The sequence below is a fragment of the Rhodotorula graminis genome, assembly GCF_001329695.1.
Source record: "Rhodotorula graminis WP1 unplaced genomic scaffold RHOBAscaffold_11, whole genome shotgun sequence".
Lineage (NCBI taxonomy): Eukaryota > Fungi > Basidiomycota > Microbotryomycetes > Sporidiobolales > Sporidiobolaceae > Rhodotorula > Rhodotorula graminis.
Window position 1 is genome coordinate 325,331 of NW_017264938.1, and position 23,327 is coordinate 348,657.

General features: G+C 68.4%; 9 protein-coding genes across 9 annotated transcripts; 4 read left to right on the top strand and 5 right to left on the bottom strand.

Annotated features, from left to right (window-relative positions):
- Positions 1–36: 36 nt before the first annotated feature.
- RHOBADRAFT_55064 (uncharacterized protein) lies at positions 37–2,496 on the bottom strand (the record flags this gene model as incomplete). Its single annotated transcript, XM_018417646.1, has 3 exons — positions 2,437–2,496; positions 771–2,301; positions 37–63 (listed from the first exon to the last, which is right to left on the bottom strand). The coding sequence occupies exons 1-3, from the start codon at positions 2,439–2,441 to the stop codon at positions 37–39; spliced, it is 1,563 nt and encodes a 520-aa protein (XP_018269351.1). The 5' UTR covers positions 2,442–2,496.
- Positions 2,497–2,794: 298 nt separating this feature from the next.
- RHOBADRAFT_55065 (uncharacterized protein) lies at positions 2,795–5,583 on the bottom strand. The gene is made up of 3 exons (XM_018417647.1): positions 5,386–5,583; positions 3,809–5,311; positions 2,795–3,740 (listed from the first exon to the last, which is right to left on the bottom strand). The coding sequence occupies exons 1-3, from the start codon at positions 5,546–5,548 to the stop codon at positions 2,878–2,880; spliced, it is 2,529 nt and encodes an 842-aa protein (XP_018269352.1). The 5' UTR covers positions 5,549–5,583; the 3' UTR covers positions 2,795–2,877.
- Positions 5,584–5,814: 231 nt separating this feature from the next.
- On the bottom strand, positions 5,815–7,727 carry RHOBADRAFT_55066 (uncharacterized protein). The gene is made up of 5 exons (XM_018417648.1): positions 7,325–7,727; positions 6,583–7,240; positions 6,253–6,427; positions 6,119–6,184; positions 5,815–6,036 (listed from the first exon to the last, which is right to left on the bottom strand). Exons 1-5 carry the CDS (start codon positions 7,573–7,575, stop codon positions 5,876–5,878), a joined length of 1,311 nt encoding a protein of 436 aa, XP_018269353.1. The 5' UTR covers positions 7,576–7,727; the 3' UTR covers positions 5,815–5,875.
- A 135-nt stretch (positions 7,728–7,862) lies between these two features.
- On the bottom strand, positions 7,863–11,075 carry RHOBADRAFT_55067 (uncharacterized protein; the record flags this gene model as incomplete). The annotated part of the gene is made up of 7 exons (XM_018417649.1): positions 7,863–7,994; positions 8,074–8,430; positions 8,503–8,512; positions 8,590–9,001; positions 9,075–9,154; positions 9,242–9,276; positions 9,381–11,075. The coding sequence occupies 7 exons, from the start codon at positions 11,073–11,075 to the stop codon at positions 7,965–7,967; spliced, it is 2,619 nt and encodes an 872-aa protein (XP_018269354.1). The 3' UTR covers positions 7,863–7,964.
- A 271-nt stretch (positions 11,076–11,346) lies between these two features.
- RHOBADRAFT_45873 (glycosyltransferase family 14 protein) lies at positions 11,347–12,702 on the top strand (the record flags this gene model as incomplete). Its single annotated transcript, XM_018414679.1, has 2 exons — positions 11,347–11,910; positions 11,992–12,702. 2 exons carry the CDS (start codon positions 11,347–11,349, stop codon positions 12,700–12,702), a joined length of 1,275 nt encoding a protein of 424 aa, XP_018269355.1.
- Positions 12,703–13,387: 685 nt separating this feature from the next.
- Positions 13,388–15,443, top strand: RHOBADRAFT_55068 (uncharacterized protein; the record flags this gene model as incomplete). Its single annotated transcript, XM_018417650.1, has 3 exons — positions 13,388–13,432; positions 13,528–14,952; positions 15,103–15,443. The coding sequence occupies 3 exons, from the start codon at positions 13,388–13,390 to the stop codon at positions 15,394–15,396; spliced, it is 1,764 nt and encodes a 587-aa protein (XP_018269356.1). The 3' UTR covers positions 15,397–15,443.
- Positions 15,444–15,629: 186 nt separating this feature from the next.
- Positions 15,630–17,655, bottom strand: RHOBADRAFT_45875 (uncharacterized protein; the record flags this gene model as incomplete). The annotated part of the gene is made up of 7 exons (XM_018414680.1): positions 15,630–15,673; positions 15,747–16,079; positions 16,249–16,548; positions 16,674–16,847; positions 16,921–17,030; positions 17,087–17,445; positions 17,524–17,655. The coding sequence occupies 7 exons, from the start codon at positions 17,653–17,655 to the stop codon at positions 15,630–15,632; spliced, it is 1,452 nt and encodes a 483-aa protein (XP_018269357.1).
- Positions 17,656–18,182: 527 nt separating this feature from the next.
- Positions 18,183–20,099, top strand: RHOBADRAFT_66782 (uncharacterized protein). Its single transcript, XM_018419079.1, has 9 exons — positions 18,183–18,206; positions 18,263–18,302; positions 18,539–18,679; positions 18,809–19,027; positions 19,101–19,225; positions 19,297–19,416; positions 19,490–19,609; positions 19,690–19,882; positions 19,964–20,099. Exons 1-9 carry the CDS (start codon positions 18,204–18,206, stop codon positions 20,038–20,040), a joined length of 1,038 nt encoding a protein of 345 aa, XP_018269358.1. The 5' UTR covers positions 18,183–18,203; the 3' UTR covers positions 20,041–20,099.
- Positions 20,100–20,365: 266 nt separating this feature from the next.
- Positions 20,366–22,512, top strand: RHOBADRAFT_55070 (uncharacterized protein; the record flags this gene model as incomplete). The annotated part of the gene is made up of 3 exons (XM_018417651.1): positions 20,366–20,617; positions 20,691–22,046; positions 22,187–22,512. The coding sequence occupies 3 exons, from the start codon at positions 20,366–20,368 to the stop codon at positions 22,460–22,462; spliced, it is 1,884 nt and encodes a 627-aa protein (XP_018269359.1). The 3' UTR covers positions 22,463–22,512.
- Between the last annotated feature and the right edge of the window lie 815 nt (positions 22,513–23,327).

Here is a 23,327-nt window from a genome sequence, read left to right on the forward strand (position 1 = left end):
GAGATTCGCGAGATTCCCGCTAGAGCTATGGACTATCTAGCGTACCGACAGGCAAGGGGCGGGCTAGGGTGAATAAGAGCGTAGAGAAGGTCCTTGTCATCTCGACTCTAGTCTCTCACGACGATGACGACTGACGCGTATCTTCCCCTCGTCTCTCCTCCATCTCTCTCGCCCTCTCGCCGTCTTGCCGTCTCGCCCTCTCGCCCTCTCGCCCTCCTCCCTCGCGCCTCGCGCCCGCCCTGTCTCGACCCTCTCCCTCCTTCCTCTCGCCCTCCTTCGTCTCGCCCTCCTTCCTCTCGCCCTCCCTCTCCTCTCACCCTCTTTCTCTTCATCTTTCCGCCTCGTGCACAGCGCCGGTGAGGAGCCGCAGAGACAGTCACCCGCCCTTTGTCGTACCTCTCTGTCCCTCACTATCTGTCTGCAACGAGCAGCCTCGCGAGCAACGACGAGCTCCCTTTCCCTCGACTCGTCTCTCTCTCTCTCTTTCTCTCCAAGTCTCTCTCTCTCCCGTCTCGCCGCTGCGCTCGTGCGAGAGCGAGACACAGAACGACCCTCGAGAGCCTCACCGCGCGAGAGCGAGAGCGACAGCGAGAGAGAGCAAGACAAGCCCGCCGTTGCAACCCCTCGTCCTGTGCCCCGTCCTCCTCCTCAAGGCCTCACTCGCTCTTGCTCTTCCCCTTCCCCGCCCGCTCCCGCTCCCGCTCCCCCTCCCTCTCCCGCCCCTCCTCCTCCCTCCTCACCGCCCCCATCCTCCCCGCAACGCCCAGCACCGCAAACGCCCCGAGCCCGTACGCGACGGCGGGCCCGCACACCCACCAGAGCGCGGTAAAGACGAGCGGGCCGAGCGCGCGGCCGAGCTGGCCGCGCGAGCGGAACGTGCCCAGGGCGGCGCCGCTGCTGGTGCTGCTCGGGCTCGTGCGAGTGCTGCTGGTCGTGCTGCTGCTGCTGCTGCTCGCGCTCGTGCTCGTGGCGCCCGGACCAGAAGAGGCGCGCGACGACGAGGGAGACGAGGGGGACGAGGCAGCGGCGCTCGCGAGCGCCGAGAGCGACGTGACGACGCTCGCGCTCACGAACGCGAGGAGGGCGGCCGCGACCCACAGGAGCGCTCTCGCTGCGCCCGTGCCCGTGCCGCTGCCCTTGCCCCCGCCCTCACCCTCGCCGCCGCCGCCGCGCGCGACGAGCCCAGGGAGCACGGCGAGCACTGCGAGCGCGGCCGCGCACGCTTGCATGCCCCTCTGCGCGAGCCTCACGCTCCCACTCGTCGTCCCTTTCAGCCTCCGGACGTACCCGCCCGAGAGCGCGGCCGACACGAGGCCGATAAAGCCGAGCAGGCGGCCGTTTTGCGCGTTGGACGCCGAAAAGAGGGCGTGGGTGAGGAAGCAGAGGGTGAACTCGGCGCCGGAGAAGCAGAAGAGGAAGAGGAGGTGGGTGGTCGAGAGGTGGGCGAGGCGGGCGGCCGGGTCGGCGAGCGGGCGAGGAGCGAAGGAAGGGGCTGGGGAGGAGGGCTTGGGCGGTGCGGGCGAGATGCTCGACGAGGTCGAGTCGGCCTTGTCGTCGCGCGCAGTCGCCGCCGTTGTCCACCCGCGCGTCTCGGGCAGGCGCGCCCACAGGTACGCCGTCTCGAACGCCAGGAGGACGACCGTCATGGCCGCCGGCACGGCGTACGCGTTGAGCTGGACCTCGCCGCCGCCGAGGCCGAGGATGCGCGGCACGGCGATGACGCTGCCGGGCCCGAACGCGCGCTGGCTCAGGTAGGCGCCGATCGAGGGCCCGGCGGTAAAGGCGAGCGAGAAGGCGGCGCCGACGAGGGCGAGGGCGCGAGCGCGCTCCTCGGGCGTCGTCACGTCCGTGATGCACGCGATCGACAGCTGGACGTTGCCCTCGCTCAAGCCGCCGACGACGCGGCTCAGGGCGTACACCTCGAACCGAGACGCGACGAGCCACAGGACGGCCGAGGCGAGGTTGCCAACCATGGTGGCGAGGAGGACGGTGCGCCGCCCGTACCGGTCGCTCAGGCGGCCGATGTAGGGCGAGACGAGGAACTGGCAGAACGAGAAGAGGGACGCGAGGAGCCCGCCAAGGAGCGTGAGGTCCCACCGCGAGTCGCCGACTGCGCCGCCGCCCGCCGCCGTCGCCGCTGTGGGTGCTGTGGGTGCCACCGTTGCCGCCGCAAACGAGAACAGGTAGGACCGCAGGGCGCGGACGAGCGACATGGTGCGCGAGAGGAGGGTCGGCGTCGAGGACGGGGCGATCGCTTCTTGCCGCACAAAGTCCTCCATGATGCGCGGGAACAGGGGTAACCTGTGGGTGTGTAGACTGTCAGCTCGGCGTGTCTCTTTGCACGGGGGCGAGAGAGTCTTGGGTCGGCGGCTGCACCGCCCCCGACTCGCGCAGCACGCTCGCCGACCTCGAGAGAGAAAGCGAGAGGGGACGCACGGCATGGTAAAGGCGAGGAGGTCGATCAGGAGCGCAGTGAATACAACGCGCACGACCTTGCGGCCGTCGCTGGCCTCGTGCCGGGTCGACGACGACATCGTGCTGATGAGGCCTGGCGAGGGGCGAGTCGAGGGCGCGGCTGGCGGGCGAGCTGGTGGGCGCGAGGGCCGTTTGAGCTGTCGCTGCTGCTGTTGAGCTGCACCTGGGCGGAGCAGGCGAGGTAGACGGCGAGGGAGAGAGCTAGCTCGCCTCTCATTGACCTCCTCTCGCTCGCGGCGCGAAGGGCGGAGTCCGACGACTTGCTCAAGGGTCGGCCAGACGTCTCTCGCTTTCCTGCGGCTCGACAATCGTCTCGACACACTGCTCAAGAGCTCAGTTGCACGTCGTCGAAGCTCCCAACTCCCAGCTCGCGAACTACGTCCGCCGCTCGCACGCTCAATGCTAGTCCCAGCTCGTGTAGCGCGCGAGCCACTCGACGCCCGCCTCGAACGCGCACCACTCGGCCTCGACCGTGCTGTCGATCGGGTGCCCGTTGCCCGGGAACGCGAGCATCTCGACGTCGACCTTGGCGGCCGCGCCGTCCGGTCGGCTCTTGAGGGCGTGGAACCATGCTCGGCCCTGGTCGGATGGCACACGACGGTCGTCGAGGCCGATGAGGAGGAGCGTCGGCGTCTTGACCTGGTGCGCGTGGCGCAGCGGCGACACGTCGTAGAAGCGCTTGTGCGTCGCCGGGTCGACGTGCGTCGGCGGCCCGTCGAACGAGTACGGCAGTCCGGCTTCGAGCCACTGCCATTCGGGGATGTCGCTGTTGGAAGAATTGGCGACGAGGTCCGTGACCGGGTTGCGCTGGACGACGGCGTCAAATTCGTCGGGCCACCGTGCCGTCAGGTGGCTCGCGATGAAGCCGCCGTGCGAGCCGCCCATGAGGAGCTTCTTGCCCCTCGTGCGGCTCGCGAGCGACAGCGCGTTGAGGTAGTGGGCCGCGCCGAGCGTCGCCTCGACCTCGAGCTCGCCGATGCGCGCCGGCAGCTCGTCGATGTAGCGCTGGCCATAGCCGACGCTGCCGGGATAGTTGACGAGCACGACCCGGTAGCCAGCGAGGACGAGCGCCGCCGTCGCGTAGCTCCAGTCGGTCGTCGACGCGCCGTGAGGCCCGCCATGCGGGATGACGACGAGCGGTGGCAAGTTGACGCTCGACTCGGCGGCCGGGTCAATCGGGATGGGCGAAACGAGGACGAGCTCGGTCGGCTCGAACTTGGGGAGAGGGAGGATTGTGTACGAGATGCGCGACAGGGCCGAGGTGACTGCATCGTCGAAGAGAGAGTCAGTGACTTTCCGAGAGAGAGGGAGGAGGAGAGAAAAGGGGACGCACGCTCGTGAGACACGGGCGCATCCTTGAGCACCTTCCACCTGGCGCTCGAGCCCTCCTGCACATGGGCGACGACCAACCGCGGCGGTGACCCAGGCCCGCTCCTCAACGCGACCACCCTGTCCTGCCCGTCCGTCCCGAGCACCGAGAAGCTCTCGAGCTGCTCCTGCTCGTCGCCGCCCGCCTCGCTCTTGCCCTCGCCCTTGCCGTCGCCGAGGTACAGGTACGGCAGCGCCGCGTCGACACTCGTGCGTCGCTCGGGCCACGGCGCGAGGCTCGTCACGCGACCCGACTCGAGCCCGACCACGAGCGGGACGCGCCTCGTGCGCCACACCGACGTCATGGCGACGGCGACCTCGCCCTGTGCGCCGCCGCCGTCGACGACGACGAACGGCTCGTGCGGGAGCTGGTCGACGTACAGGCCCGGGAACGCGTCGCCGCTGCTGCTGCTCGGCTCGTCGACGACGTCGACGACGGTGCGAGCCTCGTCGACCGAGAGCGACGCCGACAGGGTCGCGAGCTCAAGCGCCGCACACGAGGCGTGCGGCCCGCCGAGCGCGTTCGAGATGTAGACGACGCGCGCGGTCTGGTGCGAGTCGGCGGCCAAGGGCAGGACACGCGGCGAGCGCGCCGAGCGACTGGCCGACGAGATGGGCGTGGCCGACGAGGTGCGGAACACGACCTTGGGCATGTCGGCGTCGTCGCCGTGGCCATCCTCGTCGTCGGCGGCGGCCTTGTGCTCGGCCTTGACCTCGAGGGCGTAGATGCGCGCGCGCCGGTTGGTGCAGTACACGATGCCGAGCTTGCGCCCGTCGCCGAGCGGCGCGTAACCCGTCGCGACGAGCCTCGGGCGGTCCGTGTTGGGGAGGAAGGCCGCTTGACCAAAGACGACGGGGCCCGCGAGGTTGGGCGACGTGAGGCGGTGAACCGACAGGGCGGGCTTGCTCTGCGTCGGCGCGTCCTGGGTCGACAGGGTGGGCTCGTCCTGCTGCAGGGCGCCCTGGAACGACGAGTCGGCGAGAACGAGCAGGAACAGGGTCGGCTCGCGCCGGCCGGTGAACGTCTCGCCAAAGTCGGGCGTGTACTCGAACTTGACCGCCGACGGGCGAGTGGCCGACGGGTCGGGCTTGGGCGACGGCGCCTCGGCCGTGTACACGAGCGAGGTCGACGACGGGTGCCACGAGGCCGAGCCAAAGGTCGAGTCGAAGTAGAAGTCGCCGTGCTCGTTGGACAGGTCGAGCTCGTCCTCCTTGCGGCCGTCGAGCACGCGCACGATCTCTACGACCTTGCGGGCGGGTTTGCCGTCCTTGGCGGCGATCTGGCGGAAGACGGCTTGACGCGAGCCATCTGGCGAGAGCGAGACGTGCTTGACCTCCTCGGAGGTGAAGGAGACCGGGGTGGTCGCGACGACGTCCGAGTCGGGGCCGCCGAGCACGAGGCTCTGGGTCGCGCTGCGCTTGGTCAGGCCCGACAGCGAGCGCTGCGAGAGCGAGACGAGGAGGGTCGCTGTGGGGGCGGGGGATGGGTCAGCGCTCCTCCTCCTCAGGGGCTCGAGAGAGAGAGGTGAGAGAGCCACGCACAGCTGCTAGACTGCTTGTCGGCGCGCCCGACGAACCTGGCACCCGTCACGGCGGGCGCCTCGAACAGCTCGGCGGCGAGGTTGATGGCGCGAGAGACGCGGGCCGAGTCGTCGCTCTGCGGCGCTGGCGGGACGGGCGATGTGGGCGGTTGGATCTGGGTCATGGCAGCTTGTGCGCAGTGGCCGTGCGCCGCTCGAGCGTGAGCAGGCGTTGGTGGAAAGAGCGGCCGCGCGGTGCTGCGCCGGGCTCGATTCGAGACGAACGAGGGCTGTCACTTTCTCTCGTGCAGTGAGCAACGAGGCTGCTTGCCTGCCAGACTCGCTGGATTGCAGAACCTCGGAAGCGGCGCGCCAAGAAGGAAGAGCGACAGTCGTCGTTCCGCTCGAGGGAATTGTTAACTCACTCGCTCTCGGTCCTCTCATGATCAGACGAGCGCGAAACACGGCTGCACTGCGCCTCGTCTACATCTCACGCACAGACGCCGCGTCGCTCACGAGTTCCACAGCCACCCTCTCCTCCAGCTCGTCCGCCGCTCAAGCGCGAGCCTGAGCTGGTGCACGACCGCCTGGGCGTACACGACGCCGCCCGGGTTGAGCGACAGGTGCTCGCCGTCCTGCAGGAACTGGTAGCCCTCGACGAGGCGGCCAAAGTCTGTGAGTGCGGCGATGGAGGAGAAAGGGAGGGAGTCAGTCGGGAGGAAGGGGAGGAGGATGGGGCGAGGGAGAGGACGGACCAAACACGGGGACGCCTTCAGACTGAGCCACCTCGCGCTGCAGGTGCCTGAGCTGCTGTACTGCCACTGTGGGAGGAGAGCTGCGTGCGTGAGTCGACGTTCGGGCGTCCGACGAGGCAGAGAGAGGGACGCACAGTTGAGGTTGGTGCTCTTGCCCTCGTCCTGCGGCCGATGCGACAGTCGCACGACGATGCGCGCGTTCGGGAACCTCTGGCGGATGGCCTTGAGGGAGCGCCGCTGGTCGGCTGTACCTCGCTCGAGCTGCTGCGGCAAGACGGCTTGCGAGCGTGCAGAGCTGCCGTCCTCCTCCTGCTCGTTGGTCGTCGGTCGGATAGGTGGGCGATGCGGGTTGCGACGTGGGCGAGAAAGGCGGAAGGAAGGCGCGACGAGGGAAAGGTGGGGCAGGCAAGATCAGCGTCCGCCGTGTAAGAGAGGGAAAAAGGGTGGGCGAGAGGAGGGCGCACCTGGCTCATTGTCCCACTGTGCACCACGACGACGTCCACCGTCTCTGCTCCTCCCATCGCCTCGAGCGCCGCGAGCGGTAGCTCGCCGACCCGCGACGCGTCGAACCGGGCGCCGAGCACCCGCACAGCCGTCCGACGCCCGTCCGCCCTCAGCAGCTCGCAGCTGCGCAGCTCTCCTCGGGCCCGACTCGTCTCTTCGCCACCTTCTGACGCGACGAGGAAGTCGTCGAGGCGAGGGTCGCTGCCGCCTCGCGGCGAGAACGAGATCGCCGAGCGGTGGTCGAACAGGCGGCAGAAGTGGTCGAGGGCGTCGTCGTCTGTCGAGTCGCCGAGGAGGAGGACGGTCGGAGGGCGTGATCGAGACGAGCGGAGGAAGGAGAGGGCGTCGACGGGTGGGGAGGATGCGGCGAGGGGAGGAAGAGGGTCGGCCGCGACGAGCTGCAGCTGCTTTGGGTTGAGCGGGTGGTGGTGCTGCGAGGTCGAGGGGGTGTCGCCGAGGACGAGCTCGTGCAGGGCAGGAAGGTAGGCGGGTAAAGGAGGGCAGGCGGTGTCGTCGAGAGGGCGCCAGTGCGTGTCGAGCGGCGAGAGGTTGACGAGCAGTCGGCCTGGTCGCTCGAATGGGTCGCACGGTATAGGCGCGTTGTGTGCACCATCTCGGCTGCACGGTGGAAAGAGTCAGCGTCCTGCGTGGGAGCAGGCGAGAGTGCGGACCGGTCGAGAGGGAGGAGGGGAGGGTGCTCACAGCTGAACGAGGCCCAACCAGCCGAGCAGTACGACGCATCCGAGTGCGACCGCCTTGCCCCTGCCGCCCTTGCGCCCGCCCCACGCCGCCGCGAACGGGTCCCCTGCCGCCGCCGCCGTGCGCCAGCTCCCTCGCGCCCACGACGCGGCCGTGTGCTCGCCCGCCGAGACCGAGATCGACACGTCGCCCGGTCGGCGGTACTGGCTCGCCTCGGGCGTGTGCGGGACGGTGAACGACGCCCGGTGCGCCATGCGTGCGGGAAGTCGGGGTGCGAGGGTCGCTCGAGGTGATGAGGCTGGGGGCGAGGTTGGAGGCGGGCGGGCGGGCTGCCGCCGTGGTGCAGCTGCGCAGCGGTGCAGCAGGCTCGTCTGCGAGCCGGTCTGCTGGCGGAGGGAGCAGCCGGAGTCGCGGAACAAGGAGCAGAGACACGAGTGGCCTGGACCGTCCAGCTCAGAGGCGGAGGCGGTCCGGCGTTCTCAGAGTCGACGACCGCTCGCGAAAGCTCTCTCAGTATCTCTCGAGCGCACTAACTTAGAGGCGCAGGGAACCGTGTCTACAAATGCGGATCGAGAGGCGGGAGGACACGGCTACACAAGGAGGAGGACGAGAAAAGGGGGTCCGAACGTCTCTGACGCTCCCGCTACTCCTCGGCTGTACACCATAAGAACGGCTGCGTGACGAGAGTCGGTCAGTGACGGGCGGCATGCGGTAGAGCCGCTCAAGAGAGGAGGGAAGAGAGGACGGCGCACAATGGTCTCGACTCGCTCCCAGCCCTGGCACCGCCTCGACGTCCTGAGCGCCTCGAACCCCTGCTCGTCGATCCCTCCCGCCCGCTCCTCGGCATCGAGGTCGTCCAGCGACCAGCCGAGCGTCGCTTCCCAGTCCGACAACTCGACGACGACGCCTCGAGCCGGAAACCCTGCCGCCGTCGAGCCGAGGTACGGCGCGAGGACGTCGCGCAGGTGCGACACGAGCGCGATCGGCGAGTCGAAGGCGGCGAGCGAGATGCGCAGGCGGGTCGAGGTCCAGGCGGTGAGCTCGCCGGGCGACAGGAAGGGGGCGGCGTGCTTGAAGAAGGCGGGCTCGACGACGTCGACCGAGGCGCGCTGCGAGCATGGACGTGCAAGGTCAGGAGAGGCTCTAGACATGCTCGAGTAGACCGAGAACGAGGAACGCACGACGGCCGCACTGCGAGAGAGGGGGATGACGTTCGGCGTCGGTCAGGGCGGGTAGGTGTGCGAGGAGGGGAGAGGAAGGAGACGCACTCGAGGTCGAGGAGCCGAGTCGAGTCCTGCTCGATCGTGTCCCACTCGCGCACGATGTGGAGCTTGCCCGGGAGCTTGACGGCGAACGTGTCGGCCGAGCCCGCCGCTCGACTCGAGCCGTCGGCAAACTCGCCTTGCGACGACTGGTTCGACACGGGCATCGTCGTCGAGACGGCGCCGAGGAGCTGCAGGATGCGGGCGTAGTGCAGGAGGTCGTCGGACGTGCCCGTCAAGGTCGAGGCCGCAAAGTCGGGCTCGTCGCGCGAGTACAAGGTGCGGTTGGCGGGCGCCGGCGACGACGGCTCGCCCTCGACGACGGCGACCTCGGGCGCGTGTGTCGCGTTCCACGGGACGAGAAGAGGGCGAGGGTGGCTGTAGTAGCCGTCGATGTCGCTGTACCAGCCGCGCTCTTCTGCGTGCGCTCGAACCTCGGGGTCAGTCGACGCTCGAGGAAGAAGGAGGGAGAGGAGTGAGCGAGGACGCACTTGGCCAGAAGTTGCGCATCTGGTAGTTGATCGCCGTCATGTGGTGCACGACAGGGTCGGGGAGGTCGGGAGGAGGCTTCCTGCGAGGCGGACAGGGAGGACACCGGGTCAGTGCTCGGACGAGTCGCGCAGCATTTGCCGAAGAAAGACTGGACGAGGGGACGTACCACCAGCCGAAGAGCCAGACGTGGTAGGCGAAGAACTGCGAGTGTGCGCGGGGCACAGGGAGGGGAGCGGGAGAGGGCGAGACGAGGTCAGGATCCTGGAAGAGGCCGACGACCAAGACAGAGTGAGAGGGGGGCGCACCTGGCTCAAAGGAAGCATGGCGATGCGCAGGCGCTCGCCGTCGCGAAGCCCGTCAAGCTCGTCGACAAAGTGCCACTGCTCGCGGCGGTTGCGCTCCTCGTAAGTCGTCGGCGCCTCGGTCGTCGTCTCGTTGGCCGCCGACTCGCCCTCCTCCCACCACCCTGGGAGCCACTGCTGCGTCCAACCGTGCTCGTGGACCGACTGGGCGACCACCTCCTGGTCCCACCCTCCTCGCGCGACGTACTGGCGGAGCGTGCTGCGCCAGAACAGCGTCGTCGCCATCGTCGGGCGCATGAGGAAGAAGCCAAAGTTGGCGACGTGCCACCCGTCCTGGGTCATGAGCATGTCCCAGCCCGGGTCGAGGCCCTCGGGGTCGACGAGCGAGGCGTCCGAGGCGGCGGCGGCGGCGGCGGCTTGGTCCTCGGCGGCGGCGGCGACATGAGCGCGCGGCAGGGCGAACGGCGAGGGCATCCGACGACGCTCGTCGATCGAAAGGTCGGCGGGCGCGACGCCGAGGGAGGACGGGTCGGGACCGGCGACGAGAGGGCGCATCGAGTCGACGAACGGGTTCTTGGTGAGGGCGGTGTCGGCCTCGAAGAAGAGCGACGCAAAGCCGGCGGCGTTGATCTCGTACAGCGCTCGGAACTTGATGTACTGCATGAACGCGCCGCGCTCGGCGCCGCCGTCCCGACCCTCGCGCTTGTCGAGGATCCGTGCGCCGCTCGCGCCACCGGGGCGCGACGAGCTCGCGTCAAGCGGCGGCAAGTCGGGCACCTCGAGGCCCTGCCCGACGACTGGAACGCGTGACGCGTACGCCTCCTTGACGAACCCGCCGTACGCGTGCAGGCCGTGCGCCTCGGCCTCGTCGAGACAGGCGGCGTCGAGGCACAGGACGACGACGTTGTCGCGGTGCAGGCCGAGGTCGCGAGCGCGCAACGCCCAGATGCGCACGGCGTGGACGTACCGGCCGTCGCACATCGTGAGGAGGACGACGTTGCGGTCGTCGGTCGTCGAGTACGACGGGTGCGGGAGCGGCGTCGTCGAGCGGCGTCGGTCGGCGGCCGGGTACGAGTCGGGGTCGTTCGACGCCGAGCCGTTGGTCGTGTTCGAGGTCGCGAGGATGGACGAGGTCGAGGCAGGGACGGGGAAGGGGACGAAGGAGATGTTGGCGAGGTAGTCGCCGAGCGACACGGTCGGGTCGCGCTCGACGCGCATCGGCCGCCGCCACGGCTCTTCTGCGCCCCACAGCCACCCTGTCACACCGTGCGCCGCACCGCTCAGCTTGTCCCGCCAGCCGCTCGCGCCCTCGAGGTCGTCGGCGAGATGGCGCAGGTGACCGGCGGCGGCCGTCGTGACGAGGATGCCGCCGAGCGTCGCGAGCCCGACGGCGAGGACGGCGACCGAGCGAGCTCGTCGTGCGTCTGGTCGCCAGTGCGCGACTGCCCGCAGGAGGGGGACGCGGGCGGCGAGGCGAGTGAGGAGGCCGTCGTCGTCGAGGTAGTCGCGTTTGAGCGGCGGGCGCTCGACCGCCCAGCCGTCATCGTCTCCTGGCCGAGTCGTGTTGCCGAGGAGCGAGTGCCCTGCCTGGTCGGGGCTGGTCGGGGCCGTGTCGAGTGGGGTCGAGGCGGTGGTCGATGGCGAGAGGAGCGGCACGAGTCGGTGCGCCTCGAGCGGGGCTGTTCGGGGGGCAGGCATGTCGGCCCTGGTGCTGTCGTGCCAGACAGCGAGGCAGGGGCAGCTCTCGACGACTGTCGCGCGAGCGCGCTGGAAAGTCGTGGCCGCCAGCGCCCGACGGAGCGCCAGCTCGCGCTCCTCGCGCGTCTCGCACACTTCCCTATCTGAGCAAGTTTGATTCGCAAGGGACCGGCTTTCCGGGTGGGAAGCGGAGGCCCGATCGGCGCTCGACGCTCCTCCTCGCTCAAGCTGCTCTCGCTCGCGCCGCACACGCTCACGACGGCCGCCGGCCATGCCGCCGCCCTCGTCCTATCAGCCAGTCGGGGCGCACCCCTCGCCGTCCACCTTCGAGCGCACCTCGGCCGTCCTCCGCAGCCGACGAGTGCACGCCCTCGTCGCCGCCTGCTTCGTCCTCGCCCTCGTCACCTGGACGTTCCCCGCCACGGCGTATGACGACGTTGCCGCCCACGTCGCCAAGCTGCACAGCGACGCCGCCGCACTCGCACCCTGGCTCGGCGTCGACGCGCTCGCGGGTTCGGGCGGCGAGGCGAGCGGCAGTGTCGACGCAGCGGCGACGCGGTGGCCCGAATGCAAGCCTGCGCAGCCGAGGTCCGACGACGGCGTCGACGCGCACGAGCACCGCGTCGCGTACCTGTTCATGGTCCACACCGAGGAGACGCTCGAGGGCGCCCGCCAACTTGTCGAGCACCTGTGGCACCCGGACGACCTCTTTGTCGTGCATGCCGACGCCAGGATGAACGACTCAGTCGTCGAGCGGTACCGAGCGAGCATGGGCGTCTGCGGCAACGTCCAGCTCGTCGACGAGGAGCGCGTCGACGTCGAGTGGGGCAAATGGGTGCGTCGCCGCCGCTCGGGCCTCTCTCGCCTCTCTCTCTCTCTCGGTTCCGTCACTGACGTTCAACCCGCTCCGATACAGAGCGAGGTGTTCGCCGAGGTCACGCTCGTGCGGCACGCACTGCGCAGCGACGTGCCTTGGACTAAGACGATCCTCGTCGACGGCACGTCCTGGCCTCGTCTCGGCGCCGCCGACCGCCAGGCGTGGCTCTCGAGGTGGCAGGCCACCCTCGAGGCCGGCGGCGACGGTCCACCACCCGCGCCGGTCTGCAAGGCCGAGTGCTCGCGCGTCCTCGGCCGGCGCGCGTGGGACGTCACCTGCATCGACTGCGGGCGAGGACCTGCGCGGTGCGTCGATGCCGAGTGCACGGCGCTCGACCTGACGCCCGGCGGAGCCCAAGTGCGCAAGACCCACCAGTGGTTCCTCCTCACGCGCGACATGGCCGAGTACGCCGTCAACGGGCCCGACTACGACGCTTGGGCCGCCTACTTCATGCAGGTCCACGCGCCGAGCGAGCACTTTTTCGTCACGATGCAGTACACCCAGTACCCGACGCTCGGCGACCTCCCTCCCGCCGTCTACGTCGACTGGGTCCGGCCGTGCAAGTCGCACAAGTCGACCGATGGCTCGCACCCTTGCGAGCTCGGCATCAAGGACCTCGAGCGCATCCGCCACGGCGACGGCCTCTTTGCGCGCAAGATCCGCCTGAACGAGACGGCGCTCCGGACAGCGCTCCTCGACGGGCAAGAGGCCGTCGTCAGCTTCCCGTCTCTCGAGCGAGCTTCTTCTTAGACTTAGACCCCTTCCTCCCTGCCCTAGATCCTTGTACTCTCTGCAACACGATCTTGACGACGACTCGAGGCGCACCTGACCCGACCGCGACGGTGGCAGAGACGCGCTCGGCCCGGTCGCTTTCGTCGAGTCGCTTTCACGTTCGCACGCGATTTCGCTCTGCTCTCTCTCTCTCTCGCTCTGCCTCTCTCGCTCGGTCGTCTGAGCCCTCGCGTGCTGTCGACGAAAATCTTGCACCGCAGGAGGCGAGCCTGCGTGAGCTGTCGCGGCGAAAGGTCGACTTGAGAAGGTCGACAAGCGCCAACGGCTCCGGGTCCGAGTACCTCAGTTCGGCAGTGCGCGACATCGATGCGAGCCCGTGAGCAGGAACAGTAGACAGCATCGAGACTGGCGCGCTCGATAGCTGGACGTATGCATAGGAGAACCGCCGCCGCTTCGATCGAGCGAGCGCACGTGGCAGGAACCTGGGCCCGCGCCGGACCTCCGAGCGCCCCTGCCGGCAGCTGGACGGACGGCTGCTGTGCCCCTCGGCTGTGCCCCTCGCCCGCCCTGCTCTGCGTCGACCTCACTCGCAGCTCCTTGCACCCCGCCCGCCATCGACCGAGCGCAGACGCGACGCCCACCGCTCCTCCCACCCCGACCTCACCGCCTCCTGCGCCCGCGACCTCGACAGCGCAGCACCAGCATGTCCCGACACGCCGCCTCGTCAATGTCCCTCGACGCGGACGCGGTGAGTCTCGATATCGCTGTCGGGGCTGTCGTCGCCGCTCCCTCGCCGTCCGCCCTCCTCGCACGCCGCTGACTCTTTGCCTCAAGTGTGAACAGCCGCTCGTTGGCGGCGATCGCGTACCCGGCATGCGCCCACTTCGTCCCACCACGGCGCGCAAGACCCGCCCCGTCCTCTGCGTCGTCGCCTTGCTCGTCGTCGCCAGCCTGTTCAGCCTGCATTGGCGTGCTCAGCCCGTCGCAGAAGCAGACCCGGTCCACCAGCACCTCGTCAGCAGCACGGCGGTGACCTGCGCAAACCGCACCGTGCCGGCGTGCCCACTCGGTCGAGCCGACCTCGACAAGGCGCCGCAGGACCTGTTCCGCCTGTCGACCGTCACCGAGTCGCCGACGGCCGGTCGGCCACTCTACGTCGAGATCAGCACGACGACCGAGAGCAACTCGACGTGCGTCCTCGAATCGTCGACGTTCTCCGTTGTCGTGTCGGGCCCTCGCATCCAGCGGGCTCAGCTCGTCGACGCGTCCGCCGGGTCGCTCCTGTACGCCGTCCAGCTCGACGAGCCGGGCGAGTACCGCATCGAGGCGTACCTGCGCCTCTTCAACCACCCGCTGTACTTCTGCGACGTGTCGGACGCCTTCCACGGCGCCCGCTACGTCGACCGGGTCGTCGAGCACGGCAACACGACCATCGCCGTCCGGCCGAGCTGGGCAGCGAGCCTGCCGGCCCTGTCGTCCTCGCCGTCGAAGCGGCCTTGTAAATACGGCGACCTGTACGACATGCGCGGCTCGTGGGTCGAGGCGCCCGTGCCGGCGACCGCGCAGGGCAAGTACGAGAAGCAGCACAACTGCGCCCTCGCCGACCTTCCCTCCCCGGTCGAGGCTTTCGAGCTCGCGCGCAGAGCCGGCATTCGCTGGCTCCGCTTCATCGGCGACTCGAACACGCGCAACATGTACGACGCGTTCCCGCTCGTCGACCCGGCCAACACCGCGTTGCGGTCGATCCGCCGCACGCCGCCGTACAACCTACGCTCCTCGTGCGGCGCCTTACACGACCCACCGAGCGCCAAGGAGCGCAACTGGCGTGCCACGCGACAGTTCTGCCGCGTCGGCATCGTCGAGGGCGATCCGCAAGCCGACATTTTCGTCTCGTGGGAATGGTTCACGCCCGTGCACGATCCTCCTCTCGCCGCCTACTTTGCCGACGACGACAACGCCTACTTCGCCAACGCGACGCTCGGCGGCCTGTTTGCGCTGCGCGAGGACGACGACCGTCCCGGCACGGCTCGCATCGAGGACATCCTCGCCGACCGCCCGGACCTCCTCGTTCTTCGCGGCGGCGACCGCGTCTTCCTGTCTTACGGCTCGCACGCACACGAGCACACGCGTGACGACATGAACCTGTACATCGACGAGGTGGCCGCCGCGGCCGAGCGCCTCGCGTCACTTGAGAAGGCCGACCTCTCGAGCCCGCAAAGGCGCCTGTCGTTCGGCCTATCGACGGCAAAGTCGTGCCGCAAGTTCAAGGTGCGTCCTCTCTTTCTTCAAAGTCTCCTCGAGCCTCGTATGCCTGCGATGCAGCCGTTCAACCGCGCTCATCTTGGCCCCCCCCTCCCCTCCCAATCTCTCTCTCTCTCTCTCTCTCTCCCCTCCCCTCCTTTCTCTCCCCTCACGCAGGACGCGCCCAAGATCACCCCCGCCCTGTTGCGCGTCTGCCACTCGGAGAACTTTCACGACAAGAACCTCGCCATCCTGCGCGCATTCGCGGCGCGTGGGTTCACCGGCCCTGACGGCGAGTCGGTGCCGCCGGCGTCCCGGTCGCCGAACCTCGCGCCGCTCGACGTGCTCGACTTTTGGCACACGACCGAGGCCATCGAGGACTACATGACGGACAAGGTGCACTTTGGTCCGGGCGTGTACTTTACGCACGGCCGGGTCATGGCCACGTCGGCCTTCGAGCGCGAGGTTTGAGCGCCGAGCCGGACCTCTCTGTAACGATCGACTTGCCCGTTCCGCGCATCTCTCGCTCTCTCGCGTGTTCTCGCTCAACACAGAGAGTTGCGAAGAGAAAGAAAGAACCTTTTCCGTGCAACCGTCGAGGGCTTTCCGGACGGGCGAGCTTGAGAAGGTCCCGAGAAAACGCAAGATGAACAGGGAAGGCCAGCTCTACAGTCGCAGAGAGTTCCCTGCAAGGTACGGCACGACTAGCATTGCTGCTCGACATGGCGCCGCAGGACGTCGAGCCACACTGCGCGCGAAAGGGTGCAAGCGAGTCAGGCTCGGCGCCGAGAGAGGGAGTGTGAGAGAGGGCGCAGACGCACTGTTGCTGTACACCCAGTTGCCTGGGAGCGGGAGAGGGTGTACGCCGTCGACGGTGCCGTGAAACTGCTGCCCGTCGAAGACCTTGCCCCACTCAAGCACCTTGATCCGCTCGCCGAGCGCGAGCTCGCGCACCTCGTCGCACGTGCGGTTGCTGCGCCACGACGCGCCGAGTGTCGGGACGACGTCCTCGGTCCATCGCGACCACCTCGTGCCCGTCTCGGCGGCGGCCGACTCTTGCTGAAGCAGCTCGACGACCCGGACGGCGACGTCGTCTTGCGCACGGACCTTCATGACGGGCCACTTGTTCTCGCCATAGACCGTGTGCAGGCGACCTGCTAGTCGAGACGTGCGAAGGAAGGGCGAGGAAGGGAGAAAGTCAGTGCCGGGAAGTGGTGCGCCTGAACGAGCGCCGGTCGCGCAAAGGGGGACGAGGAGAGGGGAAAGAGACGAGGGACGCACGCCAAACGAGCTTCGTGCTCCCTCTCGCTGCGCCCCACGCACGTGCCACGTGCTCCACTGCCTCCTGCACTCGCACCTCCCACCAGTCTTGCCGCTCGCGCGTCGGCGGCGCCCACGCGCCGAGGTCATGCGCCCAGCTCCCCGTCGGGAGGGGAAGCTCGTCTGGCCGCCTCATCAAGTTCCAGAACGTCGCCGTCGTGATGAACAGGTCTGGCGCGGCCGATATCGGGTAGGACGATGCGGGCGAGACGGACGTCGGGGCGGCGAGGGCGGCAGCTCGGTCGGCTCGGCGGCGCTCGGCGAGGTTCTCGAGGAGGGGCACGACGAACGTGTCGAAGCGACCTGTGACGAGGGGGATGGGGGACGAGAGGAGATGAGGAGGGAAGAGGGAAGGGCAGGAGTGGGTCAGTGCGGCGTCGACTGCGCGCGAGAGAGCGAGTGGAGGGAGAGAAGGACAGCGGCTGTACCCTCAAAGTCACCGGGAGGCAGGAAGTGATGGTGCCTCGTCAAGGCCTCGTCCTCGGGAAAGAGGCCGAACTGGAAGACGTTGACGAGGTGGAAATCATGCCGCTCGACGCGGCACACGTGCGGGACGCCCATCTCGGACGCAGGCCAGTCGGTCGTGTTGCGGTGCGAGACGTCTGCGAGGCGCGACAAGGGCGTGCGTCAATGTCGGAGCGATGCGACGAGGAGAGAGGAGGTGCAGGGACGCACACCCTGGAGGAGCGTGTTCCCGTCCGAGAGGCAGCGGCGGCATCAACGGGTGGTCCTTGCCGATCGTCTCGAGCTCGCCGGCGCAGAAGTCGCAGAAGTGCTTGAGGGCGCTGTACGGTGAGAGGGGTCAACTTGGCGCGTGCTCGAGAGGAGGGCGCGGGCGCACAATCGGTCAACCGAGTCGCCGAAGAAGACGACGACGCGTCCTCGCAGGAAGTCGAGCTCGTGATCGGCATCTCGATCGGACGCGAGGGCCGTCATGTAGTCGCGCGGCCTGCACTGCGAGAGTGCGGGCTCCCAGAAGTTGGCCGACCGGTTCTCGTAGTCGAAGCGCAGCACGCCTGGTAGCGCGTAGGCGTCGCAATCGTCGTCCTGCGGGTGGATGCCGAGGAACGTCTTGACGTTGGCGGTGGCGGCAGAAGGTAGGCTCGGTTCGAGGATGACGACGAGGACGAGGACGGCGAGGACCACGAGAGCGACCCGCTCGAAGATGCGGCATCGTCCATTCCTCGGGAGGCCGACAGCCTGTACGCGCGAGAGTAGGCGTTAGTGTGGACTGTTGCGCGGCACGTCGCGTCGGGGCGCGAAGGAGAGAGAACTCACCGGGGGAGAAGCCCACCTCGGCAGCTCACCGAGCTCCTCCAGCTCGAGCGTGTCGTGGTCTGAGCCGCGCTCGCCGCCGTCGAGGAGCGGGTCCGAGGATGTCGGCGACCGGATCTTGGCGTCGTCGAGCATGTTGGTCGCGGCGACGCGAGGCGGGGAGGAGGGGAGAGCTCGTGCGCGGTCGCGACGCAGGGAGAGCAGGCGCGCAAGGTCGAGCTCGCCGAGCGCGTCGGAAGCACGGGATCACGAACGAGGTCGTGGACGCAGAACGCAAGGCAAGGGAAGACGCAGAGACCAGCGAAGCGGCGCGAGTCGTTCGTCCCCCGCCTCGGGAGCAGGCGGGCTCTGAAAGGAGCGCGTCGAGAGCGTCTCCTCTCTCGCGCTGCTCAGAGCCGTCCTCAATGGTAGCACTGTCACGAACACGCACAGCTCGACCGAGGTCGCGAGAGCGAGGTCGAGGACCACCACCTGCGCTGAGCGAGCTCGACGCGCGACGAAGGCAGCGACAGCGGTGCGACGAGCGCGCGCGCGTATAGCCGCGGCAAAGCTCAAGAGGTAGCTGTCCGGCACCGAGCTGGCGCAGGTAGGCCAGGGCCGGTGAGAGCGAGAGCGACGAGGGCAGAGTCTCGTCCTCGGAAACCTCCCTTGTTCCTCGTCCACCGCATCTCAGCTCGCCCATCATGGCACGTGCAGCTCTCTTGCCCGCTCAGAAGTACCGAACTGACCCCTCTGGCAACAGCGTCCCATCATGCTGTCCGGCCACGAGCGCGCTCTCACCCGTGAGCACCTCTTTCCCTCGACCCTCCCCATCTCCCTCATCTCCCTCGTTCGGCACAGTCCCTGGCCGTGCACCGAGTATGCCAGCGAGCTGCAGAGCAACCGAGTGTCGATCTGGGCCAGGTCGTGGCTGTCGCGCACGAGCTGACCAGCCTTCTTCCCCTCCTTCCCTCCTGCTCATCTCCCTCCCCATCCCGCGTCGTCTCGCTCTCGACGCCGCCTGGTTCGCTGCCCGCAGAGGTCGTCTACAACTCGGAGGGCGACCTCCTGTTCTCCTGCGCCAAGGACCACGTCGTCAACGTGTGGCGGTCGCACAACGGCGAGCGCGTCGGGACTTACGACGGCCACAACGGCACCGTCTGGACCGTCGACGTCGACAGTGCGTCCCAGCTCTCTCCCTTCCTCTCTCAGTGGCGAGGAGCGCGCGTGCCGCGGCGAACGTCTAGACGAGGCGCAGGAGCGCTCGCACGACACCTCGACTGACCCACCTCTTCTCGCGCCGCGACAGCCACCTCGTCCCTCCTCGTCACGGGCTCGGCGGACAACATGATGAAGCTGTGGAACGTCAAGACGGGCGAGTGCCTGTACACGTGGGAGTTCCCGACTGCCGTCAAGCGCGTCGCGTGGAGCGAGGACGACCAGCGCGTGCTCGCCGTCACCGAGAAGCGCATGGGCTTCCCCGGCGGCGTCTCGGTCTTTGCCATCAACCGCGACGACCTCAAGTCCCGTGCGTCCCACTTCCTCTCGTCTTCAGCCTCTCGAGCGAGCCCGACTTCTGACCGCTCGTCGCCCGTTCGCAGAGTCGAAGGAGCCGCAGTTCACGATCAAGCCTACGGGCTCCAAGGCGACGGTCGCAGCGTGGTGCAGCCTCGACGAGCTCATCGTCACCGCGCACGAGGACGGCACCCTCAACCTGTGGGACACTGTGCGTCGTCGGACTTCCTCGCGCTCGCGCTCTCGACCGAGCGAAACTGACTCGTTGCCTCCCGCCCGCAGGAGGAGGGTCTCTTGTTCTTCGACAAGGAGGAGCGGGGTCACGCGGGCGTCATCACGGACCTGCAGATGTCGCCGGACGGCACCTACTTTGTCACGTCGTCCAAGGACAAGTCGGCAAAGGTGCGTCGCGCCGTCGAGCCCTTCTCTCCCCCTCTCGCAGAGACCCCCCCTTGCTCACGCTTCCGTGTCCCAGATCTGGTCGGTCGGCCCGCACAAGAATGCGCACGGCGAGGAGGAGTACCTGACGCTCATCAAGACGTACACGGGCGAGCCGCCGCTCAACTCGGCAGCGATCATCCCGGGCAAGCCTTACGTGCGTCCCTCGCCTGTCCTCCTCTCTCTCCAACGCACCACGTGTCGATCACTCACCTTGCTCCCTCGCGCGCTCGACAGGTCGTCATGGGCGGCGGCCAGGAGGCGATGAACGTGACGACGACCGGTGCACGACAGGGCCACTTTGAGGTCCGGTTCTTCCACCGCATCTTCGAGGAGGAGGTCTCGCGCGTCAAGGGTGGGTTCGGCCCCTGCAACAGCGTCGCCGTGCACCCGCAGGGCAAGGGCTACGCCATTGGCGGCGAGGACGGCTGTGCGTCCCCCCCCTCCCCCCTTCCTCTCCCTCTCTCTCTTCCTCGTGTGCAGCGCTCACGTCGCACTCGCTCACTCGCAGACGTTCGTGTGCACGAGTTCGACAAGTCGTGGTTCGACGCGAGGCCGTACGGACCGCTCGAGCCCGAGGAGGACTAAGGAGCGCATCCCGGATCGTCGCACGTGTACGGTGCTTGTACCGCTTTCTTTCCCCTGGCTCTCGGACGTGACTGGCCGGGTGAGAGAGAGAGAGAGCCGCAGCGAGCTACGCAAGGAAGCGACGCTCTCGAGGAGGATCGTGCGCAAACTCGTACCTGTCACCGCGCGGCGCGCGCTCAAGCTTGCCGATCGGCTGGAAGGACGCGACGGCCGGAGGCGCGCTAACCTGCATAGCGTCCTGAAGCTCGCGCTGAGTCGTCCACCTGCTCTCACGCCCCGCCACGACAGCTCGCCTCGTTGTGCAGGTGCACGTTGCTCGCCGGCCATGACGGCAGCTGCCTCCGAGTTGCGCACGGTGTCCATCCCGCTCCTCCAGCCGCAGTACGCCGATGAGGACGACGACGACGCGCTCGACCACGTCGAGCTGGCCAAGGTGGAGCCGCCATCGCGTGTCCGAGCCCAGTGGTCATCGCTCAAGGCGCAGTACAAGCGCTACCGCCGCAAGACGACGCCGGTCGCGGTCGTCGCCGGCCTGTTTGGCGTCGCCCTCGTCGCCCTCGCGTTCCCGCTCTTCCCGGTGCGCCTCCTCTCACGTTCGGGCTCGCGTAGGTGGACCGCAGACGCTCACCTGGTCACCTCGACCGACACAGTACCGCCGCGTCCTGCGCCAGAACCTGTTCCCGTCCCACGACCTCGCTCCTCCACCACTCGTCGCGTTCAACGACTCGACCCCGGCACCCGAGCGGTTCCGCCTCCTCCACGACGACCTGCGCACCTCGTACACGGCGGGCGACGTCCTGCTCGCGAGGGTCGCCAGTCCCGGGCCCGACGTCGACGCCGCGTCGTGGCTGCGGCTGAGCGTAGTCGGCGAGCGTGGGCAGCGGTTCTCGGGCATCCCGACGCCCAAGCCCGCTCACGGCTGGGTCGTCCCGCTCCTTGAGCCGGGCAACTACTCGCTGTCGGTCCGCCTCGTCGCGTACGACATCCCCGACTGGCGCGACCGCCGGACAGGGAGCACGCCCGGCTTCCCCGACGACGCGCCGCCCATCTACGCGCACTGCTACAACGACACGGTGATCGACGGCGAGTTCGAGTTCGAGGTCCTGCCGCTCGAGGACCGCGGCGACGTCTTCGAGCGGGCCCGAGCGGGCGTGGCGGCCCTGCCGCCGTCGGTGCGGGCGCCGGAAATGGACGTCGTCGGGACGCTCGCCGGCAAGGCGTGCTACCACGGCTCGACGTCGCTGTGGGGCTGGTGGAGCGGCGACCGGGCGCCGTCCACGTACCACGCCTACTCGGGCTGTCGCCCGCTGTCGACGACGCAGGCCGACACGCGCGACTTTATCACGGCCCTGCGCGACACGTCGATCCGGTGGATTCACGTTCTCGGCGACTCGAACTCGCGCAACTTTGTCAAGGACGGCCTCCCTGTCCGCCTCATGCTCATCCCGCGAGGGACGTACCCGCCCGAGCAGGAGCCCGACGGCGTTGACGGCACCTGTCCCTGCATCTACGGCGTCAACCCGAAGAACGGCAAGGACGAGCAGTTCCTGTGCCTCCTGTTCCCCAAGGGCCGCACGACGCCGCTCATCTTCTCGCACGCGTGGTTCAGCCTGGCCGACAACGACTCGGAGCCGCTCGACGTCGTGTACCGCCGCACCCTGCGCGAGGCCTACCGCGACGCGAACCACACGGCGCAGCTCCTCAACGAGTACTACGGGGGCCGGTTCGGCAGGTACGACGAGCGCATTTTCCCGCACACGGTCGAGACGCTCCTCGCGCCCTGGCCCGAGCTCCTCAACCTCACGTACGCCGACCACACGCTCGTCAGCTTTGGCAGCCACAACACCGAGGCGACGTCGGCCGACTGGACCGCCGAGCTCGACAACCTGATGTCGATCTGGCCCCGGTCCAAGCACGAGCCGGAGCTCGTCTCGCCGTCGCAGCCGAGGCGCGAGGACCTCAGCTTCGTCTACACGACGCCGGTCAACTCGTTCCTCATCCCGGAGGTGCGTTGCGCGCTCTGCGCTTCTCTCCCCCTCTCCCTCTCGTCCTCGCCGTGCGCTCGCCCGACCTCGAGCTCGTCTCTGACCCCTCCCCTCCCTCTCTCCCTCTCCTTTCCCCTTGCCCGACACTCCTCCTGCCGCAGAAATTCGGCCGCCAGTTTATCGTGCGCAACAACAACCGCAACGAGGCGCGCAACGAGCTCGCCGCGTCGTACCTGTCGTCGCACGGATACCTCGCCGAGCAGGCGCCTTCTCGCGACGGCGTCAAGGCGCGCGCGTACCTCGTCGACTTTTACGGCTCGATGCACGCCATGCAGGAGGTCATGCACGACGCCGTCCACTTCAACACGCACAACTACGCCGTCCACACGCAGCTCGTCCTCGACCACGTCGTCCTCCGCGCGGCGGGCGCGCCGTAGCGCGGCGACCGTCGTCCGGCGCACCCTTCCTCCTCTCCCGCACACTTGCCTGATCGTCCTCTCTTGACCCCTCTACACGTCCTGTCTCTCTAGAGCCCTCTCCTCCGTCCCCTCGCACTCGTCGTCCTCAGTCGCTCGGTCCCTCCGGTTTCACCTCGTTCGTCTATATCGCTTGCGCGAGATACAGCATTCTGTAGTCTAGCCACACCTGCATACACTAGTAGAGCTCGCACTGCCCGTCGAACAAGCGAGGGGAGCTCCGTCGAGGTTGGCCCGCCGCGAGCTCGTCGCCGTTGCCTCGTCGACCGGGACACGCTCCTCGCCTGTCGCCACTTCTCTGCTACAGCGACCGGCAGCGCACCGCCAGCAGCACATCGACCAGAGCCGCCTACAACTGTCGCCGTCTTCGTCTCGCCCCGCCGGCTCTCTCGCCCTCGTCGTCCTCTTTCCCCACACGATGAGCTCTTCAGCACCGCCAGACGGCGGCCTCGCCCCGCCAAGCGGCCTGCTCGCACGACGCGCCAAGAACCGCAACAAGAAGGGCCTCGCACTCGGCAGCGAGGCCGTCAAGCCGGGCACGCTCGCCGGCAGCGACGCCTCCGACCTCCTCCTCAAGGCGCCCGCTCCCCCCGTTCCCGCACGACCACAGCCCATCCAGGTCGCCGGCTCGAGCAGGAGCAACCGCACGAGCGTCGTCAGCCTCGACTCGACCGACGGCGTGAGCCCGCTCCTCCCGACGACGCCGAGCCTGTCCAGCTCGAGCACCTCGACGAGCTCGCGCAGCTACCACAACCGGCTCAACGAGCAACTCGCGACCCTCGAGCTCGGCGTCGAGTTCAAGCTCGACCTGCGCAACGAGGACCTG

Coding starts and splice junctions, on each gene's coding strand:
- RHOBADRAFT_55066 (XM_018417648.1), bottom strand. CDS start 7,575: ATGGCGCACCGGGCGTCGTTCACCGTCCCGCACACGCCCGAGGCGAGC. Junction 7,241..7,324: donor TGGTTGGGCCTCGTTCAGCT/GTGAGCACCCTC, acceptor TCCACCGTGCAG/CCGAGATGGTGCACACAACG. Junction 6,428..6,582: donor ACAGTGGGACAATGAGCCAG/GTGCGCCCTCCT, acceptor ACCAACGAGCAG/GAGGAGGACGGCAGCTCTGC.
- RHOBADRAFT_55065 (XM_018417647.1), bottom strand. CDS start 5,548: ATGACCCAGATCCAACCGCCCACATCGCCCGTCCCGCCAGCGCCGCAG. Junction 5,312..5,385: donor CGACAAGCAGTCTAGCAGCT/GTGCGTGGCTCT, acceptor CCGCCCCCACAG/CGACCCTCCTCGTCTCGCTC. Junction 3,741..3,808: donor TGCGCCCGTGTCTCACGAGC/GTGCGTCCCCTT, acceptor TCGACGATGCAG/TCACCTCGGCCCTGTCGCGC.
- RHOBADRAFT_66782 (XM_018419079.1), top strand. Junction 19,028..19,100: donor CCGCGACGACCTCAAGTCCC/GTGCGTCCCACT, acceptor GCCCGTTCGCAG/AGTCGAAGGAGCCGCAGTTC. Junction 19,610..19,689: donor TCATCCCGGGCAAGCCTTAC/GTGCGTCCCTCG, acceptor CGCGCTCGACAG/GTCGTCATGGGCGGCGGCCA.